General features: G+C 43.0%; 3 protein-coding genes across 4 annotated transcripts; all 3 read left to right on the top strand.

The window, feature by feature from the left end:
- Positions 1-1,105: 1,105 nt before the first annotated feature.
- LOC117766853 (phosphoinositide-interacting protein-like) lies at positions 1,106-2,647 on the top strand. Of its 2 annotated transcripts, none has more exons than XM_034594236.1 (2): positions 1,106-1,185; positions 1,748-2,647. In XM_034594236.1, exon 2 carries the CDS (start codon positions 1,764-1,766, stop codon positions 2,169-2,171), a length of 408 nt encoding a protein of 135 aa, XP_034450127.1. In that variant the 5' UTR covers positions 1,106-1,185; positions 1,748-1,763; the 3' UTR covers positions 2,172-2,647. The 2 variants fall into 2 exon arrangements, with proteins under 2 accessions (XP_034450127.1, XP_034450126.1); XM_034594235.1 differs by lacking the exon at positions 1,106-1,185 and adding an exon at positions 1,195-1,417.
- Positions 2,648-5,275: 2,628 nt separating this feature from the next.
- Positions 5,276-6,479, top strand: LOC117766204 (eukaryotic translation initiation factor 5B-like). The gene has a single exon (XM_034593004.1). The coding sequence runs from the start codon at positions 5,738-5,740 to the stop codon at positions 6,347-6,349; it is 612 nt and encodes a 203-aa protein (XP_034448895.1). The 5' UTR covers positions 5,276-5,737; the 3' UTR covers positions 6,350-6,479.
- A 5,084-nt stretch (positions 6,480-11,563) lies between these two features.
- On the top strand, positions 11,564-26,940 carry LOC117766203 (forkhead box K2). The gene is made up of 9 exons (XM_034593003.1): positions 11,564-12,586; positions 18,155-18,349; positions 20,421-20,574; positions 21,813-21,959; positions 22,062-22,255; positions 22,781-22,983; positions 23,155-23,400; positions 24,025-24,225; positions 25,018-26,940. Exons 1-9 carry the CDS (start codon positions 12,294-12,296, stop codon positions 25,221-25,223), a joined length of 1,839 nt encoding a protein of 612 aa, XP_034448894.1. The 5' UTR covers positions 11,564-12,293; the 3' UTR covers positions 25,224-26,940.
- The last annotated feature ends 318 nt before the right edge of the window (positions 26,941-27,258 follow it).

Below are 27,258 nucleotides of genomic sequence, written 5' to 3'. Positions count from 1 at the left end.
TTAACGGGGCCATGAAAGAGAATTAGGCTCATCATAATCTCAAGATAGTGTGACACATTACATGAAATGGATGAGTCATTTCTCACACGTGGCTGCAAAATAAAAGACTTTGATCCACAAGGGACGTCAGAATCGAGCGATCAATTAATCCCGGCATGAAATATTTCACTAAAAGTTAATGACACAGGAAACCGGATTCAGTCTTTTGCCCACACGGCCAGCCACATAACAGTACTGCCCCCTGTTGGATTTTGTGGCTCATTGCAAGTATTGACAGGCTTCATTATATCACTGTTGTGCCACAGGATGGTACAATGATGCGTTTTAAGGAGATGACAGCAGTAATCTAATGAGATCCGGCTGGAGGTTCGGGTTCGCTAAGTACAAGAAGCAGGGACGAGGAGCCATTCTTCAGAGCCGGAGATTTCTCTGCAGCGTGTAATTGTGTTAAAGAGTGGGATCATGTTCAGATCAATGGCCTCACACTGACACTCGTCTCTTTCCAAAAGTGAACACAAAGCAACAAAGACACAACTGTAACATCAGGGCTGTTAAATGGACGCAGCAGTGTCATATTGCAGTAGCATCCCTCCCCTCCGCGCCCCTGTGCATCTGAGGCAGGACATTTCAAGGAGCGGAATAGCGAATAAATCCTAAATTTGACCAAAACTCTACATGACTCCCACTGCTTTCTGAGGGCTAATTATGCTACACAGATTTCATCGATCTCATGTTCACCGAACAAAACTACAACTTGCCCATAATTGCTCCGGGGTACTTTGGGATCAATACCCTGCCAACATATCAGGCTGTATTGGAAAGTCTCTGTATGGGTGATTGCTTGCTACATCAATCCAGCTATAACAGAGAGCCATTTCCCAGTCGCTGCCCTGCCCTGCTCTTTGTGTGGAAAGAGAAGCAGCCAATTGAGGCAGATATTTTTCCTCTCGTTGTCCGGTCCCCTGTGAAGTTTTAGACATTTTTAAACAAACGGGCAACAACCGAGCTGATTGTCGAAGTTCTTTCAGAATCATTTCACAGCCCTATGGAGACATCAGCCTGAGTGGGGTTTTTTTTCAGACGGGGGGGGGGGGGGTGTCTATGGATATCCTCTGGGGACCTGACGACAAAGCTCCTCGCCCTGGATGCAGCATCAGGAGAGACCGCCTGCGATGGTAGATGATGGTAAGGGGATGGTGCTCACAGGATCCTGTTGAGGAGGTGGAGAGAGCAGAGGAGGGTGGGTAGATGGTGGTTCAGTGTGGATGTGTGTCACTGCATTTTACTGGTTTCTCTGGTCGGACGGTGGGGAAGCATCTAGCTCAGGTTTCTGGATGTTTTCTGATGCTTCGTAGATTTAAAGTTATCGTCGACTCTTCAAGAAGAAAGACGAAGGACATTGATCCAGATTTGAAAGGTAGGTGTTTGTGTACTTCTTTAATTCTGTCCGCCTGATGTGATCTGCTTCTCATGGACAAACGACTGGAAATGTTCAAGTGAGGTGATTCGCAAAAAACTAAAATATGCAGCTGTGACATTCGTAGGTAAAATGTTATTCCAATTCTGGGTTGGGAAAATTTAAATAAATTTAGATTTTTTAAATATTTTTTTCATTGACAAGTGTGCTTCAGTCTTCTTGATAAGAGTATTTTTTGTGGTGGAAAAGACAATATGATATATTATGCTTAATATCATGTTTTATTAAAAGACGCCCTCAGATTGATTCATATTTCACGCACTTCTCCAGAGTCATCCTCGAGGCCATGCCAGGCAGCCCAGAGAACATCCCCCTGGGAGAGTGCACCCTCTCCCAGTCGAAGGACCAGCTGACGCCCCCAAGCTGCACGGAGAGCACCGTGTTCAGCCTCTCACGCAGCGAGTCCCTCTGGACCACCGACACGTCCCACAGCAAATGTGAGGTCTTCTGGTACCCCATCCACCTCATGTCCACCGGGGGCAGCTTCCTGGCATGTGGCATCATCATCAGTGGTCTCTACTTCGCCGGCCACTGCAAGAAGGTCACCAACATCCTGGGGCCGGCACTGCTCTCCATTGGGCTGATGGTTTTTGTGGTGGGCGTGGTCCTGATCCCCATCACCAAGGAGAACAGGAAGCAGTCGACCGCGAAGAAGCCCTTCAGCTACTACAGACACCCCGTGTTCAATCTGTGAGCATGTTGGAGGTGATATTCTGCCAGAGAACTTCACGTTTGGAAGTAAATCTGAACGGAGACACTTTACCTTTTAAGAGGGCACTGAATTGAAATGTTGCTTTTCAGCATGGGAGCGTCAGTGGAACATAATTGCAAAAACTCTGCGTGGTGCTGACATTTGTATTTATTCCTCTGGTTTACCAGGATCGACAAAACAAGGCCCTTATCTCAGTCTGAAGTGCGCATGACAAACATTTGCAACAATAACCATGGCTGTCAAAAAGTAGGTGAGCACGCGAGGACAACATTGTGCTGTTTAAAATGCAATTATTCACACATTCACACTCAATTTAGCGATGAGGATACTAGAAAGCAAACTGTGCCTATTAGTATTTATGAGGGGAAAAGTGGACATGGGGGATTTCCTAATGCTGACCGGTGCAGTGTATGCCAATGCATGAATAATTAAAGATTGTGAGAGCTTATAATTGTCAACTCATGGTTTACTGTGTGTAGTTGCATCCACTGAAGTCCTTATTGGGACAAAATCTCGAGGAAGGCGGCTTTGAATTTGAATGCATCCATCTTCAAATATACAGTATGTAAAAAAGAGAGAATTTGACTGCTGTGACCTGAAAGTACATTTTCATTGGATTTAAATATGACGTGGCCAGAAATGTGAAGTAACCCCTTCAGAGCCATGCAGCTTCTACTGTAACGTAATGCACACTAAATATTTATTGTTGTCAGCCATTGAAAAAATGTTATGACGAAACTCTGGCCTGTAAAGAGCAGCTTGGATTTAAAGCAGCTATAATCAATATTCACATACTAAGGGATGCTGCAGCACATTTATGAGAAAGGTGCGGCTCAGAGAATTAGCACGCCACTCTGCAGCTCCTCTCAGCTCACTGCATGTTTTTTCAGTCACCCAACTTTACTGTTTTCATTGACCCTCACAAATCACATTATCATTCCTGTCTACAGCAGGGAAAAAAAGCTGTAAAAACCATGTGCTCTCTGCCCTACACCAAAAAGCAGACAGATAAAGATAAGAGAGAGGGTTTTATTTCTCTGCAGTTGAGGGAGCTGACCAAAAACACAGCTTCAGCTTAAAGGTCCTGTTGTTGCACACATGTTGCAAGTCTTATGTCATGTTTTCACCCCGTCCTGACGTGTTGTTTTTAACAAGATTACGTCAGAACTATCATTAAACTTAGTGGAAGTAAGTGGTATGGGTCAGGGAAGAACTCCTTTAATTTTGGTGCAGATCCGAATCAGGGGGCGTATCCAGGAATTTGTTTTTAACTTTCTTTAACATTGCGAGATAGGGCCTTTTTCAACATTTTCTCTTCAGACCTTTTCGTAAGACTAATATTTATAAGTGTGTGAAATTTGGTGTTGATCCAAATGGATCAATTGAATTAAAATGTCCTTTCACACAGAGACTGTCGTCATATGTTGTGTGTTATTTCTGTTGCCCCCTAGTGGGCTAAGAAACATCAGTCAATGCATTCAAAGGATAACATATAAAATGTATATAACCGAACGTTGTATCGTAAACATTTATAAAGCCTAAACGAGTTTTATGCACAGTTTGGATGATGCTTTAAATTACAGCCTGCAATTAAAATATAAATGTACACAATGGAAATATCTTACTTGTTACCTATTGTTAGACGGGAAACGGTAATACTAACACACATAATTCATCATATCAAAAGTACACTTGCAAATAGACTGAATAGAATTGGTCCACAGAGACGTGCAGATAAATACATAGATATTTATGTTATATTTTATGTTAGATAATGTCATGCTAACAATAACGTTACTGACTTCCTGTTCCAGTTAGCGTGATTATTGGTTAGTGACACAGGTAAACTAAAACGATGTATAACTGCATGTGAGATTCTTCCAGATGAAGTGAATCCACAAGAGGTTCATGTTTGGTACCAAGTTTGACCTTGTGACCTCACCAACATACTGTGTGTATACTGAATAAGAAAAGTTTGTATTTATTATACTATTCCCTCATTGTTCAATACATAACTAATCGTGTGGAGGTTTGGGGAAACACATACAGAACTAACATAAATCACATCTTCCCAGTGCAAAAAAGCAGTAAGAATTGTCAATCGATCTGGTTACCATGAAATCCACTTTTAAGTTATATGCCTTTAAAATTTTAGGATTTTGGTGAATTAAACAGTGCACAAAAAATGTATAAATCAAGATTATTTGAAATGTCAGAGAGCCTAAATGAACTGAGGGGCACCGGCAAGTTTAAGAAAATAATGTCAAGGACAGATAACAGATGTTCCTCTGTAAAAGGAGTAAATATATTTGTGGACAAAAATGAACTAAACTGAACTGATCTGAACACAAGAAGTCTGCAGAGGAGACATTACAAGGCGAACTGGCCTTAAAAACAGGTTAGAGCCAAATTGATCGTTTTATTTGACAAATAGAGAATTAATCTGCATATGTTCAGACAATCAATCAATCATTTTTAAGTAAAATATATGTGGAGAGGGCATCTGAGGCAGAACAACGTGGCTGGACAGCAATAGTTCGCCACAGAGGTTTTGATGCAATTTCTACCATCAGGTTACCGGAATCCATGGACAAACCCTGCACCACAGCATTAAAGACACATCACAGACTGCAGAACACTGCAGCCAATAGCACTGGATCAGGAGGAAAGACCAAATTGGACCCCAGGATGTTAGAGACATACACCCAGGTGGGTGAGACTGTGGTGGGCCTGCCTTAGCAGAGGGTGTCTTGTGATTGAATGGTTGAAATAGACAATGACATTAAAGGTACACAACTGGTATGTCCCTAACATCTGCTGGTGATCCCGGACCACTGCTGGTGGTTGGCAACTTAACATCAAACACAGCGGAAGACCTTCAAACCTACAAGGGATTCTCTTGGCCTATGTTCTAAAAGATAACTGAACATTTTTAGGTTTGGGCCTGATGGTCAGAAAAAATAAAACATTTGAATGTAGGGGCATTTTAGGGTCAGAAGAATTTACAGATGAATCATAATCAACAGAAAGGCTGTAAAATAAAACCAAACAAGGATGCAGAGGGTGAACAAGCAGAAAATGTAACCAGACAAAAGGTTCACACAAACATGTTGATTCAGCCTCATCACGTGGTCTGCTTGTCAATCCATCAGGTTTGAAGAGGTGGAGCTCCAATAGTCGGGTGAAATGAGTTAGTGAGCCAGCTTTGTGTTTGCATGTGTAGCTCTGTTGTTAGTCTATAAACAAATAAGAGAGAACTCAGGAGAGACGCTGAGTCATGCATGTTATCCTGCAGGTTAGAATCTGACTGCCAAATTAGAATCCCCTGCAGCTCCTGGGCCCATTTGCATTATGGGAACCAAGGCGCATTATTGTGTGATATTGGACGGTGCAGTGACAGTTCAGAGGTGGAAGCTGCCTGATCTAGTGAGGTGTGTGTCTGTGTGTGTCTGTGTGTGTGCCTGTGCGCAGGGGAGCTGCTTGAGGAGACGCGGTTTGTTTATCCAGTCTTTAAGGTGGGGCGTTCTCTCCAGGTGCGCAGGTACAGGATGAAGCATCCTCCCGTTATTCACGCGTCGAGAGGCTCAGCTCTCCATGTCTTCACCATGGACCTGATTCGGTACATAGGCAGCTGCGTGCCTTCATTCTTGATCGCCATCGTTTTGGACGTCCTCGGCCTTATTGTGCTTTTCGTCGGGATATTCGCCAACCTGCGCCTCGACGGCCGCTTCTACGGCGACTTCTTGATCTACACGGGCTCCCTGGTGATATTCTTCAGCCTGGGCTTCTGGCTCATCTGGTACGTGGGCAACGTGCGGGTGCCCGGGGACTACGACGACTGGGACAAGAGGAACCGCGTCGTGGAGCTGCTGGCGAGCAAGATCTCCAAGAGGATGAGCCAGAAATCGAGACACGTGAAGTGCGTGGAGGACGCAGACTCCGACAGCCAGGTGGGGCCGACCCCTCCGGGCAAAGCCAGCAGGGTGACATGGGGCAAAAACTCGGCCTACCACAACGGAGGCTACGATGACTCGCTGGACTCCTCCACTTTCGAGAATAAACGGGAGCAAAAAGGAGAAGGAGGAGGACAAGAAGAGGAAGACGTAGGAAAAGGACAAGAAGAGGAAGAAGGAGAAGAAGGAGAAGAACAGGAGATCTGAGCTGCTGCCTCTCTGAATAAGTAGCTTCATATAAAATCGGGCCAGTTTTCTGCTCATATATATATAAAAACATAAAGCTGCAGCTCTGCACAGCCTTAGACTATTACAACCACCTGTACATGTTCCAGTCTGACTGACATGTCTTTTTCGGCAGGCCCGGATACAAGATTTATCCAAAGCCCAGGTAGCAGGCAGCATCCTGGGGCCCCAGAGTCATAAAAGCCCCCAAAGTGTCAAGGTTTGTCTCGCGGCTATTAGTTTGTGGTTATTTTGTTTATTTATTTGCCACTTCAGCACTTTAGAAACTCAAAGAACCTTGAGGCATTACCTGCATTTATGTCCTATAGAAGGGTCTAAAGTTAGAATCAAGTTTTAGGTCATTTATCATTTCAGTTTTGAGCTTATAAAGTTGTTTTTTTGACTTAAATAAAATCCTATTTAGTCAAGTTAAGTCAGTAAAGAGGCAGGGATCTCATTAGGTTAGCACGGCCCATGATATATATAGAGACAGAGTCTAAAACCATTTGTTTTTCACCATAGCATAAACTCCCCCTAAGCTCCTAAAACCCTTCCACAATACTTGATGTCAGTTTGCTGCTGGCTGTGAACCGTACTGGACAAATGTTCCTGTCTGCAGATTCCTCCATTATTTCAACTACTTATTATTTTTCACAAAGGCTTTGTCACATCTGAAAAATGCATGTGACATACTTTACACAAGTTGTAGCTGCAACCAGAAAGAGTGAAGTAGAGTCGTGCAAACACACACACACACACACTGGTCAGACTGGTTTGTCTCTCGGTGTTGGTTAAACAAACCCGGGAAGTCCTCAGCAGAGGATCTCATGTGACCTGGGAACATGTGTAACATATGGTATGTTCTGGCGTATTTGTATATGTGCAGATGCTTAGATTCGTGGCACACCTTGTGCAAAATGTCAGCTCTGCCACAGTTTAGTTAAGGATGAGCCGTGAAATGGTCACAAACAAAGCCGCCACCACGACTGACATCATCAAAGTCGGGGGAGCTTCACAGTAATTCATCCGTGCTGTGTACACCTGCTGTCACCACAGGCAGGACAGGGAAGCGGAGACAAATTGCAGCAGCAGGACTGGTCAAACAAGGGAAGTTTCCATGACGTGCATTTCCTCTTTTTGTCAGCAAGTCACTCCACAGTAGGCAGCGTTATTGTAGTGATGCATGGGCCAGGGATTGCTAATGTTTAGTGAAGGCTTCAGTGCAGTGTATCCACCCTGTGAAGTTAAATATCACGGGTAAACGTACACTTTGTCAAGAGGAGGCTTTGAATCAACTGATAAAAGATGTAACACGCTGATGCAGTGCCGGCATCACTTAAGTTTCATTAGCTGAATAAACTAATCCAAGGGTTAGGGGTTGGGGGTGAGGCAAATTAATTATATCAAGCTTATAACTGCGTAAAGAGGACCTCGATGGCAGTTGATTATGAAATATATGTGCATAAATCTGTCACGCAGGTTTCAGACAGCGGCCTGATGTGTCACATTAATGGTGCAAAACAGGTCAAGCCTGCATAGGAATGAAGACAGGCGGTGAGTTTCTCAGCCGCTGTTAATGAGCACCACAACCTTTTGTTGTGCCTGGAGACCTGTCTTGACACTGAACTATGATAGAAATGCGAAGGTGTGCTGCTGGTGAACGACAATGATCCACAGGACAGGAAATCACTTCTGCACAGAGACTCACTCCTGTCAGACCTTGAGACGACAGCCACTCGTCCTTTTCTCTCGCTCAGCTGCGGCGATGGAGCAGAGGGGGTGCGTCAAGTTCTTCCTGTCGCTGGCTTTGATTCTGGACATCATCGGCCTCCTCCTCTTCTTCGTGGGGATCTTTGCGCCGTTGAGTTTCTGGGACTTTTTCGTGCTGTCCGGGCCCCTGCTGATCTTCCTCAGCCTGATCCCCTGGATATTCTGGTACACGGGGCAGCTCACCGTGTCCGAGGACGAACTCAACCTGATCAAACAAGACATACTGTGACCACAGCGTGACAGGAGTCGGACTGAGTGGAAGAGACCGGACTCCTTCAAACGTGAGGATGAGGAGGGAGCCGGCAGGCGGGACTGAAGCACGAGGGTGTTTGTCTCTGGCTCTCTGAACCCCTGGAGGTTTCGCCTCAGTGGAGGATATGTGATAAATTCAAATCCAAACACAACCTGGAACACATTTGAATAATCCTAGCAGATAAAAAAAAAACTTTATTCCACACTTTGACTTCAGGGTAAAAACAACTCCCCATGTTGAGTGTGGACAGCAGTGTTGGGGTGGGAAATGTATTTCTCAGCACTTTTGGCCGGAGGAGGAGGCTTTTAAAGATTGCACCATGATGACACCGTTTGCCTTATTTATGTGCTTGTTGTCATCTTTGTACGTTCGGAAATTATATTTATGTTTGAACGTGTCTCTTGTTCATGTGGGATGGATAAACTTGTGAAATGCGCGACTAAACATGTTTTCAAACGACTGTTGTGTTCTTTGTGGGGCTGCTCCTCATTAGAAAAAGTAGCCAAACAGGCAGTGTGGGTTTTGGCCCTGGGTTATTTTAGTAAGATCCACGCAGCGCAGAGACTGACAACGAAAACAAACACATACACTAAAGTACTGAGCTCAGTAGAAAGCTAAGTGAATGTCCGAGCCCTGTATTTACAGAAGGGTTTGGCCAATCAGCAGTTTTCCCTTCGAAAAGGTTTTGGATTTGGGCTTTGGTTTGTTCACCACAACATCCAGTGAAGAGAGTGAAACTAATACTCCTCCACGCCTGAATCTTCCCAACCGTAATCAGCACTTAAGGCAGCATTAGCTCCCTCAGACATGGAGAGTGTTATTAATGTGTGCATTTGGTTCCTGCCCCAGAGGACAGGGAGGAAATGGAGGAGAGGCGTAATGCGTCTCTCTCTCCCTGCAAAGACATGGAAACCCTGCTGCTTGGAGCCTTCTCCATCCCCATGGGACACCGCCCTCCCTCCCTGTTATACTGAAATCCACAAGTTGTCTTGATGGTACATATCATTATGATCTTTAATCACAGCTGCTCGCATCAATCAGTCCCTCATGTGAGAGATGCAGATTATCAGATGTTTTATTTTGGCAGATCTATCCTGACTTGCTCTAAATCTAATAAAACTTGAAGCTTCGTAAAGCATACTCTTCTGTGGGCGATAGTGCAAAGATATTAGGGTTGTAAATCCCAGTCATGTGGTTTGGAAGAGCTTTGACTAATTGTTGATTCCCATTAACTGTGCCACAGCGGTCGCTGCTCTTCCTGGAACAAATGGACTCGACTGTCACCAGCGGAAACATAAGAGGTCGCCACAAGATAAACACGCAGAAAGTACAATAAGTTACAGAGATACATCTTTAAAAGATGATTAAATCATATTTATATGTACTATCAGCTGAGATCTGTAGAATCAAAAATACCATCAAAGCACTTACTTAAAACAATCGAATGTGTATGAATGTATTATTAAACATCGGGCCCATCCTAGCAACTTGTGTTATTAATAAGTCTATAAATGCTGGTATACAGTGGCCGTGGGTGTGTCAGTGTGTGTTTTGGCAGGCGATGGAGTGATGCTGCTGTCTGTTCCGGCTAAAAGCTTGAAATGGCCAGTGAGTTCATGATGTCATCTATGGAGGGTTGTGACGGTGCATGTCTCCCCCCAGTGGTTGAGATGAAGTTGGAAGTTGCTGCAAGTGGATTTTAGAGGTCATTCAACTCTCCAGTTCAACAGCAGGTGGAAAAAGTTAAACCATAACAATTGTGTATTCATCCCTGTTAAAATCTAAGTGCAGAGAACTGTTTTTTTTTTAAACATCTCAGCAGACCTCTCTTCAAGGCCCTAATGCATCTCCATTAACAGTTATATTCCTGTCTATTCAGTGGAAACACATCCATCAAATGTCTTCATCTAAACACGTCAACCAGACTACATCTATAAAAGCTCTTTAGTTACAAATGCAATGAAGCTACGATAACAGATACTTTTTTGCTGTTAATGATTATTAATGCACATATCCAGTAAAGAAATGTGAATTGTTTTATGCCCACATGACAGGAAGACTTACCAGAATGTCACTGAATGTCACTGTACTCAATCAAAATAATGGATCGATGGGATGTTTCATTGAGAAAGACTTTCTGTTTTGGCATCAGATGTATATTTAAAAAGTCAACATCAACAATCAGGAAATAAAACAAAGCAAAAACAGAATGGAGTTCATTATTTGAATATTGTCAGTGATAGTCACAGCACCATCATCATCACAACATCACAAACAATATTAATGAATGTCCAAAGCCTGTCACAAACTGTTTTGCATATTGTGGTCGTTTCCCAAAATTGAAGCAGGCATCTTTACTTCTGCAAAAAATCTTTAGGCCTGCAAGCCAATAAATATTGAAAATAATCAAGATTATTCTGCCACGTATTTCCTTCAATTTATTGATCAGTTATACATAATACAATGCAAGCAGAACACACCACAACTTCCTAAAGCCTCAGGCAACATCTTCAATTTGTTTTTAACTAACAGTACACAATAAAGATATGATCATTTACATTAATATAAAACAGAGAAAGGCTGGGAGCTGCCATCAATGACATGTCTGCTGGATACATATTTAAATGGACAAACACACTATTTTTGTTGTTGGCCATTATAATAATAATAGCAGGTCATTTAAGGTCTGTAGAGATTTCACAACCTCCGAGCTACAAGAACATCCATTTTCTCAGATATTTTCTTCTTGTATTGAAATTCTCATTATTATTTCCATAGAGAGGAGACGATGACACACATAAGACCACTTTTCCTCTTCTAATTATATTTTGTACCTTTAATGGACTCTTGTCATATCAAACTCGAAATCCTTTTCTAGTCGATTAAGTTCAAAAACAATGATTCTGCATCCAGTTATCGCCTGATCCATAATACTCATCCTCTTGGTCTGAGGTGTTATCTTCCATCAGTTGTTACGCACGCGCACTGCCCACAGACTGTGTTTACAAACAAGTGGCCTACAGATGGCGGGGTCGCTCAGTCTGAAGATAACAACAAGGCCAAAGCACAGCACGGCACGGCACGGCACGGCAAGGGGGCGCAAACCTGCAGCCTCCCCTGAGTAACATGGAGTTGTATGTGTGTATGTGTGTGTGTGTGTCAGGGCAACGTGGTTTGTTTGTGTTGATCCGAGATCAGTGACGACGATAACTTGAACCATTACAAACCAACGAGGTGCTGCAGAGGGGGCCGCGTGGAAAGCCCGGCGTGGAGTCTGTAGTGGAGCAGGCGGAGCACCGTGGCTCTGCGCTCCTGCGACGCGGAGACTGACGGGAGCGGAAATCCCGCCAGCTGCTTCAATGCACGCGGTCGATTGCCGTTTTCGATTCGTGATTAATCGGTGATGCCGACGCGCGGGCTGCGGATTATCGATCATATTTGACAGCAGCGATTATTGTGATAGATTGCACGTGTAAGCCGCTTGATCCGCTCCCTGTCCTACACCCGCACCACGTCTTCCGCCTCTCCCAGTAGCGTATGCGCGTCTTACTGCGCACCAACCGACCTTGAATCTGTCCTCACATGCATTCGGACGTCTGATTGGTCGAGGTGTCGGCGCTGCAGCCGCTTCCCCCGCTCTCATTGGCGGAGAGCGCTGTCAGTTAGAAGATCTCCGCCCGCCGTTCCTTTCGGTTGGATCGCTCCGCTACTCTTTCTCTCGGCGGTGGGTCGGAGCCGCGGTCCCTGGCCTCGCATGTTCCCCTCCAAACTCCCGGTTTCAATTCGATGCCCCTCCTGTAGCTTCGCTCCATCTACACGCCTCCGAAGGGCCGCAGTCCGGCGTCCGCACCCCGGTGTCTTATTTATCCCACCATTTGTTTTTTTAGGGATTTGAAGCCGAACATGGCCGTGGTGAGCGGATCGTCTGGGCCGGTTGCCCGGCTCGAGGGCCGTGAATTCGAATACATGATGAAGAAGCGCTCGGTGACCATCGGCCGCAACTCGTCTCAGGGCTCCGTGGACGTGAGCATGGGCCACTCCAGCTTCATCTCCCGCAGGCACCTGGAGATATTCACCGCCAGCGACGACGGCACCGGCGGCGGCGATTTTTACCTGAGGTGTCTCGGCAAAAACGGGGTGTTTGTAGACGGAGTGTTCCTCAGACGGGGCGCCCCTCCTCTGCAGCTTCCACGAATGTAAGTCCCCCCTCCATCCTTGGCGAACATGTGGATGCGGCGCTAGTAGCCGGGCAGCTAAAGTGAACAGTCAACAACACTGCCTACGCGCTGGCTAGCAGGGTCGAGAGGACCACGTGTTTTAGCATGTTAGCAAGAACCCCGCATCCTGTTCGAATAGCCATTTTCTTTGTTGACATTCCAGTTAGCAACAGTGTTAATTAGCCGCCAGCCTTCGTTCCACATCCCCCCCTCCCGTGGTTAACTCAGCGTTAGCCGCATTCCACGGTGTCTGTGTCGGGGCCGGTTAGCACGAGCAGCTAGCTCACAGCCATGGGGAGGGGGAGAGACGTGTGTGTGTGTGTGTGTGTGTGTTTATTCTCCAGCCACATGGACACCGTGGAGTGAGACGTGTTTTGGGTCGCGGGGCTGTAAACATTCGCCCTGGAGGCAGTGCAAACATGAGAGCTAGCTGTTAGCCTTTGAATCCCAGGAGTTGTGAATGGAGCTCCCCGCGACCCCTAAACGTAAACAAACCCGGGCCGTCCCCGCCCTGCCGGCTCACAACAGCAGAGCCGGCGGGACCTTTGGCCTCGTCTGAGAACAGCCGGAGTCATGCTAGCCAGCGCTTTTAATCAATTACCTGCTTAACATTAAACACCGAGCGACGGCATGAGCCCAGAGGTTCGTTTTAAACCCAAACTCCCGACTCGTGTGTGCAGGAGTCGGGAGGCTGCTGAGCCACGTTGAGCAGGTCTAAACCTGCACCGCCGCTGTTTGACTTGTTGATGATGTGCTAGTGTGCTGCTTCTAAACAAGCAGGAATCTACCCTGATACTGCTATACCACACTGTACTGTACTTAATTCTACTGCAACAACTCCACATAGTACACACTATGTGGAGTTGTTACACGTGGTGCTTGCAGTATGTGCTGCTTGCTTTGGATGTAGGCCATGTTTGAGTGGCTGCTTTAGATAAGGTTACAGATGAAAATAAATGGTAAAGTAAATATAAGCTGGAGTCACCCAAGTATTAAGTATTCCTGGAATTGTCATTTCGTCATCACAGCTTCTTGGAAACTGAAGGACATTTATCAGGATTATTTGGGGCAATGTTATAAAATGATTTAGACAATCAATAGAAATATGTTAGTTGCACCCATATGATTACCATCCATTCTCTGCTTTCAACTTTTTTTTTTTTTTTTTTGGAAAAGTACTATTTGATGGCATCACCGTAGGCTTTTCTGACTTTTGTAAGTAATGAATCAATACTACTTCTAGTTTCACCTGTACACCACAACGGAAACGCATCCTATTTGACAATGTCGTAGATTTTATGTTTTTCGTGTCTAATGAACTCAACAAAACAAGGGAAAGTGTAGTCTAACATAAACAATTGAACATTACACTGTCAAATTATTGTCAGGTAATTTCAACAATGTCAGACACGGGTAAAAACTCAGTCTAACCTCAAAATGAAAACAAGCTGGTTTTCTCTCTCTCTTTAGACCTTTATTTGGGTTTTTGGCACAAAGAAAGTGGTTCGAGATGATTCTCTAAAGTGGCCTGTAATGTGGACAAACCTCCAGCCTCTGCCAACAGTGGCCACACTCCCCCCTCCTGCTCGCTGCTATTGTGCAATCCCTAAATGTGAAACTGCTTTTTATACCGCACAACAAAAAGGCTTGTTTTTACTTGATGAATTTCTCAATTGACTTATATATATATAATTTCTGCAGTTGTTTGTTGGATAGTTGAATCAATCTCTGAGCTCCTCCTCATTAACTTTATAACACATTGTACGCCAATCAATGAATTTCATTGTATACGCGCCATTTGGAACAAGGAAGGAGCAGCAGTGGTTGCAGCTACTCTTATTGATCTGTCCAACTGCCTATAAAGAGCTTTTAATCAGCATTATTTCAAATGCTACTATGGGGAGGACGCCACCTCCTAGCATGGGCTCACACGCTGTACTGTAACCCTCAAGCTAGTGAAGGCACTTTAAATGACCCTCCCTGTCGCGATGAAGACGGGTGCAGCTAAGGCAGCAGCTTGGCGACATGAGACAACTCACAGAGCTGTGGCCCAGGGGACAGGTCGGTTGTATTCCAGGGATTCCTCTTTGGTGATGTAAACAGACGGAACAGAGAAGAACACCTCCCTCCTTTTCTTCCCGGTTTCATCCCACACCCATAAATTCTCTCCGAGCTGGTCCTCTTCCTGTCTTTGCTGTCTTCTTTTGTTTACATTCTTTTTTGTTGTTTTTTTGCAGTGAGTGTGGGAGGAGGGAATCAAGTGAAAGTTCAGTTAAACAAGACTGGTTTGTTGCCATTATAACAGGAGTGTAGCAACCGTGTGTGTGGCATTTAGCCCTCATTAGTCATACGAGAGGAATAAAGTGGGTTAATGAAGGGCTTTCTGTGAATGCGTGCACAGAGGGGGATGTTGAACAATATATACACAACTTTCCTGAGTCTCACGCAGACAATTAACAACTTACAATCATGAATTAAGTTTTCCATACAGTGTTAATACATTCAGTGGACAGTGTAACAGGGCATTTAACAGGTTGTCAAGCTTAGATACGTATTTTGACGACATGTTTCCTAATGTATATCAGGAAGCTCCCCATATATATATTTATTCAAAGCTCTATAACACAGATTTATCAAGCAGTTTGACTAATTTTAATGCTCCAATTATATTATTATTATTATTATTATTATCTGCTGGTTGTTTGTCTGTAAAAAAAAAGTAATTAAGTATGACTTGTCAGAAGTAATTTCTAAACAAAACAAGTTGTGTAGATGTTCCGGAGACCAAGATGTAGATAAGTGTTGTTCTCACCTGAAACTCATCAGCCTAAGATACTGAAAATACATTTTAATGATTAGCCACTTACATACAGAAACAAGTAAACATGTTTGATAATCTCTCTGTCGTTGTATTGTAATATGGATTTCAACTATTAGTAATGTTTATAACTGGCATTTGAAGGAAAAGCTTCACAGTACAATCAGATGTCTGAGAAACGCAGCAGATTTTTTACATTTGATAAAGTGGAAACAGTTTTGTAATTTTTAGCTTGAAAAATGTCTAACAAACAAATGCTTAACAATATAGTCAAAAATTGTATCAGATTAATTCAATATTGATCAACTAACATTTGAATTGTAATAATTTGAGAGTTTTAAGGGGTATGGAGTGTGATCGGATAATTCATCTACTTTAAGTAATCTAGTAATAATTTTTCAGTTTTCTAAAAATGTACAGACTAGATCTTTACTTGATCAATCATTAACAAATAATCTTAAATTGTAGCCCAGTTGCATTGGTATAGCTTTTATATCCATTACAAATTTGTTGGAATGTTTTATTAGTACATATTTGGCGATTGGGGAATTGAGACTCAGTCTTAAGCCACTTATTCTCTGAACCTAAAACAATGCTCAGCCAACATTAACGCATGCTGCCCATGTAATATACCCTCACATTATAATATTTCTGAAGCTTACTATTCCCATGTAAGATTTCTTTACTAATGTTTAACTGGCTTTGAGAGCTTGGGTCTGTGTTTATATCCTTGAAAGCAGAATGAAGCGCAGGAACGAACACAAAGGAGCAGTGTTGCTTTTGATATTTTATTGTTTATTGCTATATTAAGATATCATTGTCCCCACTCTGTCACTACTGCACAGTCTCTAGATATTGAGGGACGCTCTGATGTTATTTAAAGCTCGTGTATAACTTTAAAGGATCCACAGAGAAGTCTCTACCCTTCCTGAAAGGGTGCTCGGAGGGCACATGCATAATGAAAGTGTCTCCCCTCACCAGTCTGGCTCTAGGAAGTGTTTCAGTCTCCTCCTGTGAGCAGCAAAGCTAATTTGAGATGTAAGTGTCGGGGATACAGTTCTCTCAGCAGATGCCAGCTCTGTGAGAGCCTGGCAAAAAAACAGAACTGCAGTGTCTGCCACTCTGCAACTAACTGAAAAGCAATGTGTCTGCTCTGTCCCGGGGTGTCAGACACCCTGATCCCAACCCTGGTTTTAAACAAGTTCCTGATATAACATTTCCATAAACAGATTCCCTTAATGCCTCAGATATAAATGTCTACATAAACCAACAATGTTCTTTTTTTGTCAAACCTAAAGTATTTTAATTGCAAGAAACCCAACCATAAAATGTGCTCAGTTTCTGTTGGCAGCATTCTTTCATTCCTGAGCCCATTCTGTTGTTTATTATGTTTAAATTCCTGTAGATACCAAATGAAAAGTGAGAAAATATTCAGCCATCGAAACACCAGTGATAATTTTCTCAGTGTCCAACAATAAATGTCAATGGTGCAGACCTGTTGCATTAAAATTGAACAGGGATCCAGTTGGTTCAAGGTACTGACGTCATCTAACGTGTTGAATCCAACAAGTGTGAACACATCATTGTCACGTTTGTCAGTGCAGCACTTCAGCTCACTGGTTTTCTTTGTTTTGTGTTTTTGGAAGCAGAAATTCCAGATTCTGTTTAAACATTGCCTTATCAGACCATAGTTCAATTGCAGCATAAGGCCTTCTGCATTTATATGAAAATGGAGCTCACTCTATTTGCTGCTGTGTTCAAAGTCATGTTGGCAGGAAAGGCTCAACAGAAAGTAGATAAAACAGTGAAATAAGTGTCACAGGTTTGAATATCACTAGTGGGTGCTGAAGTAACAAAATGGTTTCAACTATGGATTTTTAAAATGTATTATTCAACCACTGCAGTTTGTTTTAGTATCATGTCTATATTTGAGCCCTACCGATAAGGAATTTTGGGGGTTGATGTTAATACTGAAATGAGACAGTAAAAAAATACTTTTCAAAAAAACTTAATTGCAGCTTGATATTTCACAGTTAACCATCAACCTTATAGATAAAACTTGAAAATACATGTGCCAGAAAACATAAGTGTAGATCTTTTTTGCATTGTTATTTCTGTAAGATGTAAACTTAAAAACAGCTGTTTTCTAGAGCCTATTGTCACTTGACGATGATTTAAAACACACAAAAGCAGCCCCTTGACATGAGGAGCTGGAAAGTCGTAAATATTTAAAAGTTTTACTTGATCAGTCTCCAATTATTTCAGTTCATTATAATTGTTCATTCTCTGTTGACTTATATGGACAGATATATCAATCAGCTAATACCTATAGAGAAGTATCGCACATTTTCCACTGAGGTATACTTTCCTATTGACATTGTGTCTTATATTTAACTCACAACAGCAACAACTGTCTAATTCTGAGGCAACCACTCCCTTTGTAAACAAGTGCATATCAGCAGCGGGTCCAGTCTAAATTCCACTTCTCTGCAGTGTATTAATGCTTCATAAAGTCATTGCATCAGTATTCAAATTGAATTAACCACACATTGTCTCAGGCAGAGAATCGGCAAACAGTTCTTCCCCAGCCGGGCTTTATGTTGTCAAGTTCTCACAGATTAAATTTGCCTTAATTTGAAATGCAGTTCCACTTCATTGGAAATATCTCTGCATGCCCCAGCTCACTGGGTTCCTCATTTTTTAAAATCTTGTTTTGTTTTTTTTTGCAGGTGCACTTTCAGATTCCCCAGCACAAACATCAAGATCACGTTCACAGCTCTGTCCAGTGGGAAGAAGGTGAAGCGCGAAGCTCCAGAGTCCCCAGTGAAACCAGTGCAGCCGCAGATCTCCCCCCTGACTATCAACATTCCAGACAACATCGCTCACTTAATGAGCCCCCTGCCGTCGCCGACTGGCACCATTAGGTACTTGCTACTGGAGATGATGCATTCACTGACCTACAGCTGGCAACTTGCCTGCCACTGCGATTAATTCATATTGTGTAGGAAAAAAACATCTCTCAGATGAGGGTTGATCATTTAGCAAAGACTGTATTTTTAACAAATGTTGGACATGCCAGTTACCCTAAAGTGAAGCCACACAATCTGGAACACCTCCTGGTGGTGGGCTGCAGTATACATGTAGGTCATAAACATCGGCTCCTCCATGTTAGCAGATGTTAAATAGACCACAGTAAATCACTGTGATGTTTGTTCAAGTGTTTTTGTTGACATAGAAAATGGGTGAAACGTCACGATTGACAGCTGAGTCTTACTTCCTGATTGGTCGAATGTGGGAATCGGTGGGAACACGATCCCACAGCTCCACATCATCTTTACTGCGCAGTCTGGCTCTAAATATCCAGGATATTTTGAATTTTTATTTTTAGCGCGTCATCAATCTTTATTTAGTCTATGGTCGAGGGAGCATATTGTCAGGACCACGACTCTGCTTTCACACTTGAGTCACTAATTCCCATACTCTGACTCCAAATGATGTAAACAGTGTCAGTTGGAAGCGTCTGTATACAGGATCATTTGGCCTCATTTTTCTGCAGTGGGAGGAAGTTGAGACGTAGTGTCCATCTTTATCTAGTCTTTGATCAAACAACCGCAACAATTTATTACATTTCACTATTAATTTACTTTGCTCAATCCATACATTTGATGAGACTGGGGGTAGATTCGGTTTAAATTCAACAACAGTTCATCTGTTCAATTCAATACTGGTCAATTAAATCCAGATAAAGCAAAATAACAGAATCAGAGCTGTTACTTTTACCTTTCACAGGGAACATATCGTCAAACCGATCGTCTTGCCTCCTAATGACGCTTAAGTTTAGCCTGGTCTAAGTTTAGCACTTCCTTCTGTCAGTGCTATAAGCCTCCAGTTTTCCAATCCCAGTTCAGTGTATGGCAGTGAGCGAAGTCCCTCCCACACCTCCACTGGGTGACCTTGAGTTGTCAGCTGACCTTGACATGGGCCCTATGTGTTGATCAGCTTAGGCTTAGGTCACAGACTGCAGGGCTCAGAGAAGGCGACACCGCCATCAGAGTCCTAGATCCTCTCAGCCGGCTCGGCTTCAAACCAACCAGCTTTCTTCTTCCATACACGTGTCCCTTGTTGGTTTAATGATAGTGTGTTTCCCGTTTACAAACAAACAATTGAGGTAATGAAAAGGGACGGCAGCTGAAAAGGGACAGAGCTGCTGCCTCTCACTGTTTGTTTGGTTTGACAACACCTCCAAAGTCCCCCGAGAACCAACACACATATAATGTGAAGCACATTACCCATATTTAAATATCTTCATCCCCTGGTTAATAAACCTTTTCACTGGATAATCACACTTGATTCCAGTTTGAATGTGTTGTTGCTTTGGACCTGATTGTGGCTCCTGAAGTGACTGCAGTATTTTCAGTCTATCTGGGAGGTGATTTGCATAGATGTCGGCCAAAAGCGTATCACTGCAGCACAGACTGCGGCTGAGCTGAGCCAGGAAACGTAAACTATGCTCCTCGTGGGGAAAAGCCAGGCTTGTTGTAGTTAAGCAGCTTCATGTAGAGGGCTTATCAGAGAGCTTTCATTGGGGTTTCTTGGAAAAACAATTGTATTTAAATGAAATAAATGCTTTGAGTGACATATAAGTGAAAATAAAGGAGTTTTATAGTGAGAAGACTCAAATGGCACAGATTGTGCCAAAGCTTACCTGCAGAGATGACAATGTACATATCTCTACTAAATCTCTTACTTTGCTCTACTTTATTTAGAATAAAATTTAGCAAGTGTTACCTTTTCATATAGATACCAAGATTATTCATATTGGCCATGAAGTTGCAGAGATTTTCTCTTTACATTTTGGGGATGTCATATGTGATCTGGGGCAGGAGGTTACGCAGTTTATCCATACCTGTTGTTGGTTGTTAATTTCTTATCTGAGTATAAATTCGACGTGCAGTCAATGTCTTGGCAGCTCACAGTCATGTTGTGTCCCTGCAGTGCTGCTAACTCGTGCCCCTCCAGCCCGCGTGGCGCAGGCTCTTCAGGCTACAGGATGGGCGGTCGCATGGTCAGCTCTGCAGAGCTGCAGCTTATGAACGACAACTCCCAGCCTGAGAACGACAAAGACGCCTCCGGAGGGGACAGTCCCAAGGTGAGACCAATACCAATCACTAATTCCCCCAGTAGCATTAACATGTCAATCAATCGGTGAAACTTTATCTGTATTGCCCATATTCACAAATCACAATTGGCCTCATAGGGCTTAACTAGGTGCGCCATCCTCTGCCCTTATTTCACTGTCGAGCCTGATTTCAGTTCAGCTCGTTGTTGTCACACTCCCGCAGAGCTGTGTGTACTTTTTCAAAAAGTACATCACACTCACTCGGGTTTTAAACATGTTCTTGAATATAATAATTGACATTTCAGACGCAGTAGCACAGTCTATTGCTCACAGGAATTATTACACACATCACTACCTGGAACTTTTTCACACCCTGGTATCTGTAATGTGAGAAATGCACAGTTCCTCCAAAGGTTCCTGGTTTCTGCTATTGAAACAAAGCTGTTAATTATTAATCAATGATGTCGGATCATGAATCTGGATCGTTCAGGTCACATAAACCCAGATGTCCTGACTCTGCATCACATTACATCTCGTCTTGTTGTTGTTTTTCAATGTGTTTAAATAAGTGTCTCTCAAACTCTCGAGCAAATCAAACAAACACAAAGTAAACTTCTGAACTACTGTACGTGTCAGAACTTGTGATTAGTTGTTATTGTTAATGTGCAAAGTGAGTGCAGGGAGGGAGGACATGCGGCATGGTAATACAGTGCTATACAATGGTACAATACCCACCATAAACATATACAGCCTGTATTTGTGTGTTCCATTTTGGTACGGTGACATTTGTCAGACATAATTTAGTCAAGTCAATATACTTGCTGGAAGTTGTATTATTTTATGTCTGACCTACTTATTTCAAAGGTGGCATTAGTGCAGATATATTGATAGCCGCATTATTTGTTTGCCAGAATATGAAAAATATATTTAGAAAACTCCCATTCTATGTTTGAAATAATTTTGAAACCAGTTAATTTGTCAATTGTGTAAAAAAATTCTCATTCAGCGCTAAATAATGTAACTTTAAAATAATCGATTCTTATCTCAAGCATCTGCAAACTGCAGTGCATCAAATGGATCCTGTTGGATCAGATTGATCAGGTGGAATCTCTCACCTTTTGTTGCAGCCATTATTTTCTTTCCTTTGACATTTATACAATTCTAAAAACACATTTTATCGTTAGAAGGTAACGTGAAGACATTTTGATTATTGTACAAAATGTTACCAGTGTAACTCAAGAAATGTGTAATTCATTTCTGCTCCACAGGATGACTCCAAGCCTCCGTACTCCTATGCACAGCTGATTGTCCAGGCCATAACACTGGCTCAGGACAAGCAGCTCACACTAAACGGAATCTACAATCACATCACAAAGAACTATCCTTACTACAGGACTGCAGACAAGGGCTGGCAGGTGAGTTTCAGCCTCATGTACTCGAACCTCAGAGTAAGAGTCACGAACGTTATCTATTTTCACTGTAACGTCCTCACCACTTGAACCTTTTCTCTGTCGCAGAACTCGATTCGTCACAATCTTTCCTTGAACCGTTATTTCATCAAAGTGGCGCGGTCGCAGGAGGAACCTGGCAAAGGCTCGTTCTGGAGGATAGACCCGTCCTCAGAGGGCAAGCTGATAGAGCAGGCCTTCAGGAAACGAAGGCCCCGGGGCGTCCCCTGCTTCAGGACCCCCCACGGACCCCTCTCCTCCAGGTCTGGCTTCATCACACCATTGCACACTTTCACTATGATTTAAACAAAATAATATATCTGTCGAATGTAGAATGAAACTCCAGACTAAAAGCAGTTAATGTACTGCCAGTTAACATGTAGTTACACATGAGTCATCAACACAACATGCTTACATTTTATTGTTTTAGTCTCACCCACACATTTGAGTTTTGAAAAATGTCTTATACTAAAAACAGTGATTCCTAAGATGTCGTTAGCAAACTTTAATGACAAAATATTGTATGGTATTTACTTAGAAAAATTACCCAAAACATAAACATTAATGCACATCTTTTCTTCATTGTATATACTGATAAATACGTTTTTTTATCTCGGCAAACATGAGGCAGATACTGATTGTAAGCTGTCCCCGATGACGTATTGATATATCACAATAGTTTGCAGAGTTTATATATCATTTTATAAGAACATAATTTAAATCATATGTCTGTCGAGCATTTTCTGATCTGTAAATTGAATCTGATGTTGACATTTCTCTTGTCTCAGGAGTGCACCAGTGTCTCCCAATCACTCGGGGGTGCTCTCCGCTCACTCCAGTGGCGTCCAAACCCCCGACAGCCTATCACGAGAGGGCTCACCGGTTCCGCTGGAGTTGGAGACCTCCTCTGCTCCCACCCCGGTGACCACCGCTGCAGTCCAGCCCAAATTGGCTGTCATCCAGGAAGCACGCTTTGCACAAAACACAACAGGTAGATTCAGTAACTTTGTAGTATGGTTGTCGATGATTGTCGTTTTCTCTGTAGACTCTGAAGGAACATTTCAACTACAGAGTTCAAATGTTAAACAGCCGTGTGTATCTGACACATTGAAATAAATCAGCTGGCGAAGAGTTCATCTCACACCATGCTCCCCTGTTCCAGGCTCGCCTGTCAACAACCAGCCGGTACTCATAGCAGTCCAGCGCCAGTTACCTCAAACCATCAAGCCAGTGACCTACACCATGGCATCCCCAGTGAGCACCAGCAACTCCCAGCCTGCGATCCAGACTGTCCACGTCCTACAGCAGATCCCGGCAGGGTCCCTGAACCCCGCCACCATCATCGCCCAGCCAGCCACCATCATCAAGAGTGTGACACAGGAGAACGGAGAGCACACAGAGGTCAAAGGTGAGTCATGGAATAGCATTTGGCAACATTTCTTAATGCATCACTTCTTATCCTGAATTTGGTGTCATCAGAACTATGTTTAAAGCCATGAAGAAGTAAATAGCAGAATCATTTCTTCATTTGAAAAACAATTTTCTCAAATTGTAATTTTGGCCACCTCACAGTATATTTTATTTTATTTTAGAAAGCTAAGCTGAAACTTGATACTAATATATATGCTAATATATGCCTATTTATTCTGTACACATGACTTCTGATGCACGTGTGTCCTCGATTCATGTGTTAAGCTGATGCCTTTCTAACCAACTGGTTTATGAACATTGGGAAATGCAAGTTTAATGATTCGTGGCTTGAGAATGATAAGTTCTCGTGGTTAAAGCCTGAAAGTGCTGATAGAGCAAACGTTGCTGTGTCAAAACTCTTTCAAACTTTGTACAATGGGGATCAATGTCAAGTCTAACAGGCATTAGTGTTTACTTGTAACAAGTATGTTTACATTTTTATTTTATATTTCAATTACAATGACTGTAGACTCCCTGGTGTTAACCAGATAGTTGAGTCCAGCGTTGATCGTCACTTCTGTCGTCGATCACTGACACATTTCAATGTTTTTTGTCTTGTCAGTCAAAGTGGAGACGGTTCCAACCATCACCTCTATAGGCGGCTCCAGTCGCATCATCCAGAGCTCCCAGTCAGCCACAGCCCTGCAGACTGTTACCATAGTGCAGCAGGCCCCCTTGGGTCATCACCAGCTGCCCATCAAGGCCATCACACAAAACGGCACCCACAGCATCACCACTGCCATTCAGGGACCCACCAGCTCAGGTGAGACACCAGGGCTGCATGAAACTCAGGGGGCTGTTGTTGTCTTCCTGCATTATGATTTTTAAATATTCCAAGGCTTCGGGAAAAAAAATTGTATTCGTATGCAATACATTAAGAAGTATCATGTTTACTAAACGTATAACTGTATTTTAAAGTACAAATTCTAGTCATAACAAGTTTATTTCATGATACAATTTGAATAGGTCCATAATTAACAATAAGGATTTATTACAGCTTAATTAGCTAATTATTTCCTTAAATAATCAATGAATTGCTGTGTTTAGTAACTGTCACAAAGGTTATGTCTGGAGAGTCATTCTGTCTAAAATGCCAAGACGTTAAATATATAATGTTTTCACATTTGAGAAGCAGGAATCAGATTTGTTTGAGGATTTTAGCTTGAAAAGTAAATGAAATATACTAATTAGAATCAGCTTAAAAGGCCACATAGGAAAAAGAAAACTGACAGGATGAGCTGCTCCTCTGCAGAAAGTTTTTTTTTTATAATAGGTCTGTTACTGCAGCAGATGATTGAGAAATGATCCCCTCAGTTTGATCATTTCTGTGTTAACTAAACACACAGTCAAGTTCACCACCAGATGTGACAGTCGTGTTTATGGTCTACAGTTAACACTTTCTGCCTCCGCTAAAGAAACGTCTTTATTATCCTGAACTCGCAGCGGAGCCAAACCACACGTCCCACAGGCCTGCTGCTTCCAGATGTTGGTTAACCACAGTTCCAGCTGCGACACTGAACTACTCCGTCTCTCTCTTCCTCTTCTTCCTGTTTAGCTGTGGCTGTGGCGAGCCCCCTCCACCTGCTGGCGGACCACGCCTCCGCCTCGGCCTCCCTCCCCACCAAACGCCAGAACGGGGATCAGCTGGCCAGCGAACAGCCGGACGCCAAGCGTGTCAAAGTGGAGGACGAGGCGGCCTCGGCCGTCGCAGCAGACTCAGACTCGTCGGCAGCTAACAACCATGGAAGCCATCCCAACTAGTCTGCACCACCACATGCACCACACAACCCCCACCACCACCACCACTGTCTCCTCCCCCCCTCCATTGTTTCTCCCTTTCTCGTCTCCCCCTCCCCGTCGTTTTGTTTTGTTTCTCCTGCTTCTACCACTGACTCCAGAGGTGCCAAATGGAGAGGATTCTTTTCATTTTTCAGTTTGAGTTCTGTTCTGAAGCGTCAAAAAGAATATAGATATGTCCATCCCTTACAGACTGGAATGTGGGTTGAGAACAAAAAATACAGAAACGGGACAAAGAACTCTAAGGTGCCCCCTGTGAGCCACTGAAACAGGAGAGTGATGAAACCAAGACCACAGGAAGCCTTAACAACATTAACCCTTCAGAGCTGACCTTTGACTGAGCTCGTGCTGGACGCCACCTGTCTGTCGCATCTACCTCAGAGCAGATAGGAGACTCCAGCGGAGACAACACACCCCCAGTCTGCGACCAACCGAGAACGTCGAGCATTTAATGGTTAATAAATAACGGTCAACGCATTTAGAAAGGGAACTCGGAGCCAATATTCCTGAAACTCTGGCAGCTAGCCTCTCACAATACTGACCTTCCTTTATCGCAGCTGTACGTAGATATGCAGTATTTTGTTTTTCAAAATGTGGAGCATAGGATTTTTTTTAAATGTATTTTCACCTCTCTAGATAAGTAATAATTTAATTAAAGGAAGAGTAAAAAAAACGGTGAGGTCGGTGACATTTCGGTAACCAAGTTAGAAATCTCACTTTTTTTATTATTATTATGTGGAATTCATTTTTTTTCTGTTCAGTGAAACGGTGTAATAGTTTTCGTAATATTTGTTTCTTTCCCCCTCGTTCTGACATATCCATATAATACCTACATATTTTAATACTTGCACAGATAACCGATATAAGCATATGAATTCTCCATGTGTAGTTCCAGATGTTGACCTTGCATGTATCCGACGGAGAAGTTGAACAGAGGAAAAAAAAAAAAAGACCTGCTTTGTCCAAACCAGACCTGCACTTGATGAAATGTTTGTGTTTTACTTTCCTTCCTTTTCTTTAGTTTTTTTGTTGTTTTGTTTTCCTCCCGCCACCCTCCCTCTCCGCCTCCTCCTCCTCCTCACCCTCCTCACCTGCTCCCGGCTGTGTTGACATTGTGGTGTTGGCAGACCCTACCCGCACTCCTCCACCCCCCCCCCCCCTTTCATTTGCTCAATTATTTCACTCTGCTCTGGCGACCCGGGGAGTCTGTTTTCTGACTGTACACGTTCCAAACAAAGGTAAAATGGAAAAAAAATTGATGTTTGTTCTGCTTCAGTGGAGAAATGCTTTTTTTTTTTTTTTTTAAATAAATTAATTTAAAGCCCATTTCTGCATCTGTTGCTTCAGTATGAGCACCATCTGTAGTGGTTGTAGTTCCTAATGTTTCCAGCAGGGAACAGTAGAGGACTGTTTTATAGCTCTCAGGTGGTTAAGAAGAAGCAGCAGATTAACACAAGATGGCTGCATCAGCACAGTCAAGAAAGAGTAATAGAAGAGAGCGGACAAAAGTTAAATATTTCATCCATCATTTTGCATACAAATGTCACCATTCTGTGTTTTTTTTTCATATTCTCAGTTTTTCTAAACCTGCGTCTCCAATTTCCCGTTTGAAGAATTCAGTGATATACTATGTTGTACGACACCTCTCCTGCTATTTATGATGAATAAACCATTCAAGAAACCAGTGGATGATTTAAAAGGAAATGATGAAAAGTGGATATCCAGTCTGTTAAAGGTCCAGTGTGTGCGATTTAAGTGTAAGTGATCTATTTGCAGAAATTGAATATAAAATAATCCCAGTGATGTTTTCACTAGTATGTTTCATCTAAATCGTAAGAATAGTTTTCTTCACCCTAGAATGAGCCCTTTAGATTTACATCAGGAGCGGGTCCCCTCTATGGAGGCAGTCATGTTTTTAACAGAAGCCCAGAGAGGACAAACTAAACACCTTGGGTTTTTTATGACAACTGAAGGCTACCACACGTCCTCTTTCATGTTT

The sequence above is a fragment of the Hippoglossus hippoglossus genome, chromosome 8 (genome assembly GCF_009819705.1).
Source record: "Hippoglossus hippoglossus isolate fHipHip1 chromosome 8, fHipHip1.pri, whole genome shotgun sequence".
Taxonomy (NCBI): Eukaryota; Metazoa; Chordata; class Actinopteri; order Pleuronectiformes; family Pleuronectidae; genus Hippoglossus; species Hippoglossus hippoglossus.
Note: the sequence above shows the minus strand (reverse complement) of the source record. Positions and strands in the feature narration are given on the sequence as shown.